A 13,626-nucleotide genomic window follows, 5' to 3' on the forward strand; every position below is an offset into this window, starting at 1 on the left:
ATTTCAGGCGCATTCTATAATCATAAAATGATTGTATAACACGTAGAATGATGGCAAAATATCTACGAGAATTATCGAATAACGCATGTGAGGCGAGATTTGTGTGCATTAAGTCTTGGGGGGGGGGAAACAGTTAAAGAGGAGCAATGATTAGTCTAATATCATGAAATCTGATACAAAGATCACACTGAATATTTCTAATAAGTCCCGAAATTTTGAAAACATACCGATTGAGTTTGAAAACTGGAGATCGGGAAACTGCAAAAAAAGTGTAAAACAGGAGATTTGGCCAAATTAGTCAAAAACAGAGTTTTGGCCAAAAATAAAACACAAGAGCTTTTCGAAAAAAACAGGAGGTTTTTAAAGTTCAGAGTGAACTACAAATTAAATTTCACTGAAAACACAGACGTTTGATAATAAAATACACGTATTAGATTCTTTACAAGTACAGTATGCTTTTCTCTAATGTGGATTTATAGATTCCTAGGTGTTTTCTGTTTAGATTTTCTAATAGACATCAACTGATTATGATTTCTTCAAGAAAGATACTCTTGCAGATATCGCTATATTCAGAAATGTTGAGTCAAAATTTTGTTTATAACAAGTGGACCTGCTGCTTAGTCTTAGCTGTCAAAAGCACTTCCGCAGTTTCTCCAGAAAGAGAAGACCTGAAATCAGTTTTTGTTTTTCTCAATTGACTGAATATTCTTTCACTCTCAGCATTTCTATGAAGAATTGTAAAAATGTCAAGTATTATTTGGGATAATTTGTTATATTTCAAGATTCCTTATGCGCGTGTCAGTTCTCCAACCAACGCGATTCTTTCTCCTTTCATTATTATGAAAGAAAAACTGTTTGTTTTCATTTTAGTTGGGAAAAAGTGTTCTCTGAATAGCGCTATCAGATGACGAATTGGTTCTCCAAATACAATTACATATATGTAAGAGTTAAATAATATTTAACTTAACGATTCTGAAAACTCAGTTGGCAACTTGCTATCCGTTAATTCTGTTTGAAGCCAGCAAACTTTTGAGAAGGCCCAAGGAAACACGCTTTTTTCTTAGATATTAACAGTAGAAAGACATTGCCACTGATTAGACATCCATCAACCAATTTTAACGTTCAAGATGTATTGTCTGTATACTCGTCTCCTATTGGTCTTTTGTGACTGTTAGTATTAGTACTGGAAAATGATGCAAGGAAGCAAGCTTATACAGCATCAGCCAAAAAACAAAACGCTACCCCCATTAAAAATGTGTCTAACCCTTCCTTCAAGTTATTAAAACTACCCAATTCCACAACATCAGGTGGAAGCGGGTTTCAACAACCAATTACTATTTGACTGAAAGAAAATCTTCGCACATCTATTCTACATCCACACCTCTTCAATTTAAAATTATGCCTCATTATGTGTGTCGTCTTGGTCTAATATCATGAAATCTGATAGGATGCCAACAGTAAGGATGCCATCATTATTTAGTTTATTCAATCTATTTAAAGAGCCAAACACTTCAGTTAGACCTTGCAGGTGCCTAGTTTCCAGACTGTATTTTGCAGAATTGAAGCCTTTCTTGGTAAGAACACCCTTCTTTGCACCTATTTCAACAGATCGACATCTTTTATAAAATAAACTTCCAAACCGCTATGTACTATTCAAAATGCGATCTAACCAGCCTTATGCAGAAGGTTAATCACCTCCTCCTCCTCCTCCTTGCTAGAAAAATCTCTCTGTCACTGAGAGGTGACAGAGAAAAATTCCTCTGTCGCTATTAGGACAACCTATGTGTTGTCCCAACAGCCATTTTGCACTAGAGATTTGTGATTATTTGATTTTAACGAAACTTGGGATATAGAGAAAATATTTCTAAAAGATTCAAATATAAAATTTAATGGAAATCCGTTCACTGGAGGTCGAATGTTACATGTGTGTGGACAGACATGGTAAATAAAACTGGGGCTTTATGCATTTGCAAGGTGACTTAAAAAACCATAGGAAGATTGATTTGTTTTGAAAATGTATCAGTCTAAAAAAGAAAAAAACTGAATTTATTAATTTTGTTTGAAATAAGTACAATGTGAACTTCCCATCTCTAAATTGATACCTCTTTTTTTATTGCAGACGACCTCAATTCGAGAGAAGCAATGCATCTCTAATGCCTTTTCCGTGACCAACAGCCACTATAACCAAACATGGTGACCGCCGAGGAAGTCCACGTATCTGGAAATTATTATACAGCCGTTTATGTGTGTGTATCCTTATTGCTTGTGATGCTTCTGGGTCTCCTGTTTTACGTTTTGTGCTCCAGGAGGTACCAACTCAATTGGTATGAGAAAACCCAACTAGCGGCGGTTGAGGAAACCAAGAGAAGTCCTGTCACAGATTCCCGGGAGAGCAGCATGGAAACAATTCAGGCCCCTCAACAGCCCACGAGTCCACAAAGTTCAGTGTTGCACTTCTTTCGGTCCTCAAGTATGGGACATTTTGAAGATCCTGCTCCAGCACAGAGATCTAAAGAATTTTGGGTTCCCCTGGGAGTGAAACGCCAAGCTAGTGTTTGCCAAGAGGCTTTGTTTGATCGTAGCATAGGTAAGAAAACATTACGCATTCTTCTAGCAACGGTTATCGTGCAATGGCGAACCTTTTTCTTAAGGGTAACGCCTGTGGAATACTAGTATCCTACACTTGAATACTTACCCATATTACTGGGGGTAAGTATTTACTTGTAGTGCTGGAATATAATTTATGCCTGTGCATGCGCTTATACGGTATATGAATGGAGTTATCATTCCATCAATTATTTAAATTAGCGTAAATTTTATCATAGTTAAGGACACTGCACGAGTAATTATTAGCAATACTTTGGGAGCTTCAAAAGATTAACTTACACTGTCTTTTCGTAGATGAGAGCCAACCCGGCACACCAAACTCTCCGGTTGGAGTAGCTGTACCGTCATTTGTTTTAAATCAGGGAGCATCAAGGGAAAAAGGAGTGACATCGGTGGTTAAATATGTGCAGCCCGGATCAGGTTCCCCCCAAGTTCGTCCGAAGCTGACCTCTATGTACAGTAAATTAGATCACACCAAGATTGATGCATCCATGTACCAAGAAGAGGTGATTTCTTCAATGCACTTTACAATCTTAGAGAAAATTGAATGTTTTACCTTAACAATTATTAATTGATTTACATAAAAAATTGTGTATTTATCTGTAAAGATAATTTTGATTGATAGAAAAATTACAGCGACCTTGAACAAATGTAGGGCAAATTTCCATCCGGTGTATTCGTACTTACATCCTGGAAACTCGATATGGCGATGTTTTAGTTTGCTTACACTATTCAAGGAAATTCCAGTCTATAAATTTCACATACGAGAATTATAATGAGCAGTAGCTTTTTACCAGTGAAGTTTTGCGGTTATAGAGTGTTTCAAAAGTATTCTGAAATGTGTTTTATGGGCAAAATAAGGAAAAAACAAAGTCATATAAGCATGTGTCCGATTATGTTTTGTTATGCAGTAATGTCAGATGCATATTTGCAAAAGTTAAAGAAATTATTTTGCACATTATATGGTTAAGATAAACACAACATACATAATGCATTAAATAAAATGCTCAGTTATGTATATATATTTTTTATTACATGCACACCAGTACCCCATCCTAGTAGGAACAAGGATACCTAAAACTACGCTCCATGCATTTCAAATTTTTGTATCTTTCTAAATATTATAACAATTTCGGAATTACTCTTAATTCCTTAGTCGACCTTCTAATACATTTCTTATATCTGCAGTAATCATAAAACATTATTTATCTTAGTCACAACAATATATTCAAAACACCTTAGTCGCTAGTACCTACACCTAATTATCTCTTTAATTTAACACATCTCTTCTTGCTACCAACCACCTGTCCATTTCTTATTTAACTTAACTACTCTCCTTCAATTTCTCTATCCATTACTTTATTCTAAAATAATGCACAATTCATCTATATATATATATATATCAGGATAGATTTATCATTTGATCTTTCTCATTGAAATTTCTATTATCGCTCTACAGTCCTTCCTACTAGAGGTACTTATCTCTTCCCTTTATTAAACAGTCTCTTTTACTTCGTTGTGCCTTAATTATCAGTAACAAAAACTAGATTTTTTAACCCTACCTTAATCTTCCACTTTTTCCTTTATCCTACTGCTCCGTTTCCTCTTACTTGACTTGCCTATATCGCATCCTTTCACTGTCCTTGACCCTCTAGTTGTCTCATGGAAGAGTCTCCTCGGCTACGCCATCTTCGTTCTGCTTTCCAATGCTCCTTCTTTCAGCTCTCCAAGGCGGCTTCTTTCGTTCCTTATTTTCTTACTTTAACGTCTTTCCTCTAGCTTCTCCATTTAGACTCCATTACTTAACTCCTAACAATAACTCTTTTTAACTAACTCCCTTCCACTTTCTGCACTTTGTCTTACACCCTTACATTTTTGCGACTGATCGCCACTACTTCTCAACTGCATGTCTCCACTCACTCTTTTTTCGCACACTATAATTTTAGCTCTCGCTCACTTACTAACTTTCCACTTCTTTTCCGCCAATCCTAAAAAAAGTTCCGAAAGATTCTCTCTCCTCATTCACCAATCCTTCATTTTACAGTCCAGACAGTAGATATCCTAGATTCGTCCCCTTTCCCACGGAAGGTTTAAATTTCTATTTTTGGGTAGGGCCACTTGGGTTCCTTAGTGCCGACCCTTGTTCATTTTCTCCTCTTCTTTTCTCTTTTCGTTTAAGCTATCTTCAAATATTCCCTAGAAACTCTGTATTTCAATTAGTGACGTTCCTAAATTCCTGTCGCAACCCATACCAAAACTCGAAATTTATGTCCAAACTGGTCCCTTATTTTTGTCCAGCGTGTCATTCTCCCCCGTTATTTATCTCTACGCGGTATCAGCTTCTCTCCATCGCATGGGTTTTCGTTTCTGCATGTGGCTATGTCAAGACCTCCTTCTCACGCCACCTCACCTACTTATACCCTTACCACGAACCTGACTAGTTTCGCCACATGTTACAATAAGATTTACCTTAAGATTGATTTCTTGCAGTTCACTTAAAGCAAAGAAAATACGAGCAGAATTTCAGGGGCGAAAACAATCGTCTAGTCTCTTGACTCTTCAGCAACTCAACTGAGATCCTGCTCGTAAAATGCTTCCACAAGCCGGACCATCACAAGCTTTCTCATCTCGTGGATGCAAACAAGCAATTACTGCCACCCACTACATGAAAAGTGGCTACGCAAATAACAGTCATGACTAAGATTATCTATTTTTTAAATTTTAATACAAAGTGCATTTTGATTTTTGTGTTCCTTTAGTTAATGTTTTCATATATATAAAACGAATTTAATATATATAATTGTATCTAGATTAAAAATATTTGTTCTTACAACTATCTGATTCAAAGGCACAACGTACATCTAGCGAACCAGTACAGTACACCCTTTAGCCGGGGGGGGTCCTAATTAACGCTGATATTCTTTATATAAAATTAATCAAAAATTAACCTTGGGGCCCAAAATCGAACTTTGCACTATCGTCCAACAAGGAGAGTTCGAGTAAAATTAATAGTTTTTCTTGAGCCAAAAATAAAATTACAGATTCCTTAGCGCTCTTTTTAGTCAAATAATATTAGCCTTGCTATTTTTAGGGTGCCCTAGAAAAGCCGGGAGGTAAAAATTACTTCACCATAACTGGTCCTGATTTTTTTCCCTCAAAGTGCTTTTTTGTTGCGATTTTTTGTTAAATTTTAAGAATTCGTTCGGTCTCGGCTTTAAAAATTGAAAAATTGGACATTCTACTTATAAGGCAGTGTGCGCGTAACACAAGATAGATATCGAGCAACTTTTAAAATGTACAGGAAGTGGAGGAGCGGCCACGTGTTGGGTGTATTTCCAACTGAGGCTCAAACAAAATTAACAATTTCGAGGATTCGTGGTAAGCTGTGGCTGATTTTACTACAGAAGCCATGCACAAACAACATTCTGGGAGTTCTCGCACATAAACTGGTGAATAAAATGCTTCTGTTGTGACATCGTAAGTGACACAACGCTATCATAATCTAAAGCACTGTGCTTGTGAAACAGCAGCAGTAGGTTAAGTGTAACTGAATTCTGAACATCGCTAAATGGAAAACATTCGTAATCACCTATGCTCTAAACATCAAAGCGAAATAATTCCGATTTGTGGCTTGAGTTACATGACTAAGTTTCAAGGAAGTGAGATCAGGATATAGAGTAAGCCGACTATTTAGTACGAGGTCTGCTTCAAAGCGAGTCCACACTATGATGGTAGTCTTCATAATAGCCTGGACATGTCCATTATGAATTCAAACATTCGTGTGGAAGGCAGTGAATTGCTAGGACTAATATGTAGTGTGGTGGTGTATCCTCCAAAAGAAATCTAGTTCTGTTTTTCTTTGAGGAGGCAGTTATTGCTAATTTCCAGAAATAGAGATAGTTTGTTGGGAAGACAACTTATGTGATCGAGATTCGCTAATCTTCGTAAAATCGGACAGATGTTAATCTATTGTTATTTTCTCTTGTAGAGAATTTGAGTCCTAGTTTTGAATTTAAATCAATGTTTTCAAATTTGACCAAAGAAAAAATAAAATTAGAATGCTAAATATAATAAAAGGGATATTAAGGTTATATTTTAAGTCAGGAAATCTCTTATCTGAGATATTTTCCAGAGATAACTGCATCCCCGTAATATGTAATCAGAATAGATGTTTCAAAGACCTGTTTAAAGGAAGGGAAAAACCGTGCAACAAGACAAAGGAATAAAAACAAGCTTTTATCTTAAATCCATGTATGGCGAATAATTAAAAGTATAATGGGAGAAGATTACCCGAAGCCTGATGGGGGCTTTTCGTCTACACCGTCCAAATGAAATAGGGATAGATGCAATGTGGAGTACTCCCCGCGTTATTTTCATTTAACACCATCCGGCACCTACCTATAAGGTTTCGTTTCCTGAAAGATACGGAGAATGGTAATAATCCCACTATACTCCAAAAACGTGGGCGCTGATTTATTGTCCTCTGCGTGAGTAACTCGAATACACGTTTAGACGAATATTTTAAAAAAAAAACCTGGAATACGAGCTAGTATGCTTCAAGGCTCGCCGAAAGAAACTATGCCATTTGAGAGAGGAGCGTTAATTTTGCTTCAAGAAGTAATGTTTAATCAGGATTTCCCAGAGATGTTGATATCGACAACGATCTAAGGCCTTATCTTGAAGCAAAATTTCATCATATCTATATAACTGTACTGTAAATATATGTACGACCAATTTATGAACTTTGATCGTCCCAGAAGCACAATCAAATGTTAAAATTGCTGTAAAGATGTTTATCTCCGAAAAATAAATTAGAAAAGTTGTATGGAACTAGAACTCGCGTACAGTATACTGTACCTGGGTATGAGGATATAGGAAACATTAACAATGTAATCAGTAACCAATCTGATGGTGTGCTCGTATACAATAAACGCAATATCGTTTAAAACAGATTCAAACCGATTATTTCTGAAATTTAGTAAATTCAGTGTGCTAATTAATCACGTGGGGTTATTAGTGCACATAGTGCTCGTGTGAGGTCATTTGTTTACGGTGAATTTCTGCTGCATTAATAAAAATAAGGGCAAAACCCTTGGAACTGCATTTTATTTAATAAAATTTTTCACCATTATGTCGATCCGCGATGCCAAAAAATGCCGCAAATATCACAAGAATATTTGAAATTCGGATTCACGCCTTTGAAAACTAATAAAACAATATCCATATGTGTGCGTATTATGCAAAAACATTCAGTAATGAACACAGTGGTCCTTCTAAGACGAAGGATCACATTATCTATCATTTCATTTAAAAACATATTCAGAATCCTTCTTTATACACTTTACTACCTTTCTAACACATTATAGTTATTTGTATCAATTCCATCTATTACTCATTCTTTCGTTTCCCTTGCATTATACACTAACCCTTTTTAACATAATAAACTCTGTTAGTATATCTACCTCAGAGATAATTTATCTTTCACTTTACTTTCTAGTGCTACCCCCTTTTCATTAATTACTCTACTATTTCACTAACAGTCCTTGTTAACTTACAGTACTTAATATATCGCTCACCTACTTCTATCTTTTTCTCTTCTTCTCCAGGGAGGTTTCAAGCTTCCATCTTAGGCTCTCCAGGCTATCTTCTGAGGCTTTCCTTCATCTGCTTTCTCCTTAATCTGCTTCAGATAATTTTCAAAACTCTTTGGCTGCTTAAGTCTGGCATCCTTTCTCCTGCTTTGAATACACAACTCCTCTTTTACTACGGATCATTGAGATGTATCTCCAAGGGGTCATTACCTTTTCTGGTTCACTCAACTGCCTTTTATAAACTTTTTGCTTATCATCCTTAGCCTTCCCGTTACTTTTCTACTCTTAACTAAATTTCCCCTTACCGTCTAGGGCCCTTTTTGCACTCTGTCTCCACGCTCCACGATCACCCCTTTAGCCACACTCCCCTCTTCTCCCTGACGACCCCCACTTTTTCTCCGTCGTTTGTCCCTCCTTCCCCAGGTGTCTCTACCAATCCCAAGAATTCACCTAATCGTCCCTTCTTTTCTATTCGTTAAAAAAATTTACCATAACTGTTTGCCCCGTTTGCAAACCAAGCCTTGTTCCGTAATTTTCTTGTTTAGTTTTCATGTCTGCCGTCGTCTCCCAGGATAGCCAATTTCATCTATCCCCATTTGCGAAAATGTTGGCAACTAACCAAAAAGCCGCCACAGTGACCTGGTCTTTTTTCGACCCAAACGCTAGCCCATCGGGACTTATGTCCAGCTGCCGCATACATCAGACGTTTCTTAATCAACTGCATTTCACCGACCCATTGGTCTGTTTCCAGTAACCCTTTTCCGCTCGTTCACTAATGACCACCCCTTCCCTAGTATGGGGCGTCTGTTTTTTGTTTACCACCTTTCCCACGGATCTACATTTATATGCTACTTTCTCTTCCATTTGACTGTTATTCAATTTGCACATCTGTAATCGCTTATTTTCTAAATCTAGTATTCTTCCCATATATGCTTCTCTTAAATGTCAAAATTCCTTTCCATATCAAAGATTAAATTATTCCCAAATTACAAGTTTTCCCATAACCTCTAAATACCCATATTTGTAAGATTGACATCTTACATACGAAAGACATCCATGTGGACTTTTCCTGGTTTCGAGAAGGCTAGCACATAAGAACGGCACTATGGTAATATTACTCTAAGGAAATTCTGTTATAAAGTCGTAAGAGAGCTCTTAACGATCTTTCACTTAAATGGGAAATCATTGCGTAATAAATGCCATCAGGACCTGGAACACTGTTCTTCACTCGTGTGAGCGCATTGAGCAATTCAGTCATGGTCAGTGGCAGATTGTATGAATGTTGGAGAGCGGTATTAAAATTCAGTTTATGCTTTTCTGTACTGCGTTTTAGCGACTAAAAGGCTGGTTCGTAGGCGGAAACAGCTGAGAGTGTTGCAAAAGACGAGCCGAATGTATTAGCAATCCACATGTTCAGAAATTTTCTTCCCTTTCAGAAATAGAATGGGAGGTGTAGCAAGTGAGTATTTGCAATTGATACGTTTGATTTTTTTCCAGGCTGTAGCAGTAGCTGTGAATCTGTTTATGGTAGCGGCATAATTAGCCCATGCTTCTTTTTTTCTACTCATTCGTCTTATATGACGAGCCTTAGCCCTTGCTCTCTTAAACTGTAGGAGGTTGGCTGTGGTTGGATGTTTTCTAAACTGATTCATTCCACCACATTTTTGGATGGAGCCGGATTTTAAATGATGATTTCGGGATAGCAGATTCAGCTGCTGTCATTATTTGTTGTGTGATTTAGCTTACTGCAGAATCAATCGTCAGTTGCAATGATAGTGGAATCTAAATGAGCCATTTCTTGATATTTAGTCCAATTGGCCTTATCAAATTTCCAAATTGTTCTAATGCTATTTTTGTACAAGTTCTCTTCTGCTTGTACAGAAATTACAGATGACTGAAAAGTGGTCACTACCAAGAAGGTTGTCTGGTTCAAGCTCTGCCATTGATCTATCAATGGCAGAGCTTGAACCAGATGGTATATGCACATATGTGCGATCACCGGTGTTTAAAATAGTTAGAGTGTGTTTATATAAGAATTTTTAAATTATTCGTCCTCTGCAGTCAAGATGTTGAGAACCCCATAGGGGGGGGGGGTCATGGCCATTCCAGTCACCCAGAATACAGAAAGGAGCGGGTATTTGTTTTACTAGGTCATCTAAATCAACAAGGGTGTAAGCGTGGTTTGGTGACAGATACAATGAGACTAATGTTATCGTTATGCCAATTGTGATACGGGCTGCAATTGCCTCTAATGGTGTTTGCAGCGGAACAGGTCTGGAGGGAATTAAAGAGTTTACCAACAGCGCTACTTCTTCATGTGCTGCATTAGAACAGTTTCTATCTTTTATATACACGATGCAGTGTTTAATTTTACTGAATCTATGCTGCAACAGGCTTATATTCACTTAAGAGATAGTACAGGTAATCTAAATTAGCACGAAGTCCAAGACAATTCCATTGAATCACCATGTGCATTGTTTGGTTTTAACTGGTGGGTTTGGTTACTTACGGCGGATATTTTTGTTTGTGCCTGTCTACTTTTGCTTTTTCTGGGAAGATTGCCCTAACCGTGTCAATGTCATTCTCTGGATGAATCTCAAGAACTGAACCATCCATCTATCTTTTCATCAATATCCATGGTATCGGATATAAATTTAGCTGTGTTGCTTTTTTCAGGGCTCTTGGCTCGTTCTTTTGGTTGCTCATTAAAACCTAATCTGGAGGTATTGTTACAGGTGTATTTACTTCTCGAATAGCATATTTGGGATTAGATTGTTCCTTTGATGAAGAGAGGAGTAATTTAGCCCAACTGGATATTGAGATATTTGGAGGGACTGAGCAGTCAGTCTGAGTTGTTACTAAGCGTAGCCGTTGGGTAACTGAAGCATATGTAAATAACTTAATAGGTACTGCGAAATGTTTCTTAGCTTCTTTATATGATACTTTCTGCTCTATCTTATATTTTTGAATATTCTTTTCTCTTTTCCATTGAGGGCATTCCTTAGAGAAGGCAGAATGGTTACTATGGCAATATGGACAACTTTGCATTTCAGTGTTACAGTTTGTGTGTGTATGCTCTTTTGAACAGCAGGTAGTACAAGTGGCTACACCTCTGCAGACAGCTTGGGAATGACCAAATTTTGGCACTTAAAGCACCGGACTGGATTTGGAACGTACGGCCTTACTTGAAATCTGAGATAACCAGCTTTTATGGCAGTAGGCAGATTTGGTGTTTCAAATGTAATGTTAATATCACTGTCCGGATAGGGACAGGCTCTCCATCTTTTTTGATGACAATTCTTTTGGGGTGTACCACATTTTGATCTCATAATTCATGCACAAGTTCATCCTCCGATACATTTAATAGATTCCATTCTGATATTACCACTTCAGAGGAGTTTAAGGTGGCAATGTAGGGTAACCTTCGTGGGAATTCCACCAAAAGTAGATATTTTCAATAGTCTCTCAGCATGTCTACGTTCGATCATTCAACTAATAAATCTCCGGATCTTAATCGCCGAACCATTTTTGGAGGACGAGCCACATTTTCGAGACATTTCTATATCAAAAATGGAAGCAGCTTACTCGATGGTTGGTTTGTGGAGGAGTTTAGTATTAAAAAGAGAGGAGTGGTATTACCCGTTCCTTCTTTTTTTTCTCTTAGCATGGGATATATTTGTGTCGTCATGATCTGGATTATGTTTATCTGGATCAAAAGATCCAGAAAGAGTAGTAAAAAAGGAAAGGGTCTCATATTGAGGTGTAATTCACGGCAGTGTTGTACCCTCTATTCAGAAGCTACTCTACATAAGATTCAACACATGAGTAATAATACAACGAAACGTTGTATTGATAAGATGCAGTGGATGATCGACGAATGTTGACTTCAGAACTGCATCCCTTCAACTGAACGAGTCGACGTTCGGAAGTGCAAATATTCTGTGACGTATTTGTAGTTCTAGCCAAAGATGCATTATTAATGAATTTCTATATGCCAAAATTTTAAAAGCTGACTCGAAGGGTGAAACGATTTTCATGAGTTTACAGAAGTATTTAGAAAAATATGACAACATTCCTCTTAGTGATATTATGTCCGTTGCTTCTGATGGTGTACTGGAAACGAATGGCGTTTCCAGTACACCATCAGAATTTGAATTTTCTAATACAAAACCTTCCTAATGTACACTAATGATGTGATACTAAATTTAGTAAATTGCCGTTATGTAAACGTCATCTGTTTTATCTGGGTGACTTTCATTCTATAAAATACAGAAAAGATTATAAGGGAAAGACGTTACGATCATTCAGGCTTGAACCATTATATTTGGCGACAAAAAGAAGACTTGGTAAAGGCCAAAACTTTGCTTTTCCATCTTTGGATATCCGAAATTTTTAATAGTATAGCAAGAAGCGAAAGAAATATTTCAGATAGCGATTTCCTTATCTATACAACCTATCTTGAAAACTTGGAGAAAGATTTCAAAATTCGTTTTGAAGATCCAGAAAACAGTGGTTTCTGACCAGATTATTTCTCCTTTTGACATTGAAATATGGGGTCCGATTTACACTAAGAATTCATCGAAATGAACCTGTATCCGAAGCCGAAATCAATATTCAAAAAGGTTTCCGTGATTACTAAAGCGATGGAAACACTGTTATTAAATATAAACGTCCAAAGCTCTATATTACCATTGATTCATTATTTCTAAGTTCAACTTAGTCGAAGCTGGATTTGGTCGTGTGAATGCACTTTTGAGCAAACAGAGAAACAAGCTGGACGTCGTGGTGACACAAAGCTCATCTTCACAAACCTGTAGCTTAATATTCGTGCGCTTCTTTGATGCACATCAGGCCAATCCTTCTCATTAATTGCATGCCACATACATTTAAATTTTAATTCGATCCGCAAGTAAAATAAAAACAGCTGATCACTGTATACTAATTGTATAAAAAGCTGGAAGCTTAGTTGTCGCTGTTTTCTGGTTCTCTATTGACATTTCTCCACCTAGTTGCCTACATAAAAGAAATGCACTCAAGAAAAACCATAAAATTAAATTTTATGCAGAATCCTAAGATTAAAATTAATTGTACATAAAATTTAAAGCGTATATCTTAATTCCTTAAAAGGATTCCCAGATAATGATTAAGTTTAAGATTAATGAAAAAGTGAAGTAAATTATCTGCGGATCGGAAAAAATATATATATATATTAAAGTCATATAATCAACACAAAATACCTGGAGATGGTTTTCTGGATACACAAAGTTTCTGTGTTAGTGATTTTCACATTGATAAAAGGGTGGTTTGGACGAGGGCCTTCATATGAAAAAAACGATTGAATTCACGAGAGTGCAGTGTAAAATGAAACTGAAACTTGAGGACAAAATGAGCATATGAGGATCTCTCTAATCCACAAGCACTCGGATAG

The 13,626-nt window shown here is 36.9% G+C and overlaps 1 protein-coding gene across 1 annotated transcript in view; it reads left to right on the forward strand.

The window, feature by feature from the left end:
• Positions 1-13,626, forward strand: part of LOC150089430 (synaptotagmin-5-like) — a 152,408-nt gene that overhangs the window by 118,963 nt on the left and 19,819 nt on the right. The window contains exons 2-3 of the mRNA XM_090368586.1: positions 2,120-2,587; positions 2,902-3,113. Coding sequence (XP_090224712.1) covers positions 2,191-2,587; positions 2,902-3,113 — 609 coding nt within the window. The 5' untranslated portion in view covers positions 2,120-2,190. The remainder of the gene's footprint in view (positions 1-2,119; positions 2,588-2,901; positions 3,114-13,626) is intronic.

Source organism: Mastigoproctus giganteus, chromosome 2 (genome assembly GCF_048544385.1).
Source record: "Mastigoproctus giganteus isolate SK-2022 chromosome 2, ASM4854438v1, whole genome shotgun sequence".
Taxonomy (NCBI): domain Eukaryota; kingdom Metazoa; phylum Arthropoda; class Arachnida; order Uropygi; family Thelyphonidae; genus Mastigoproctus; species Mastigoproctus giganteus.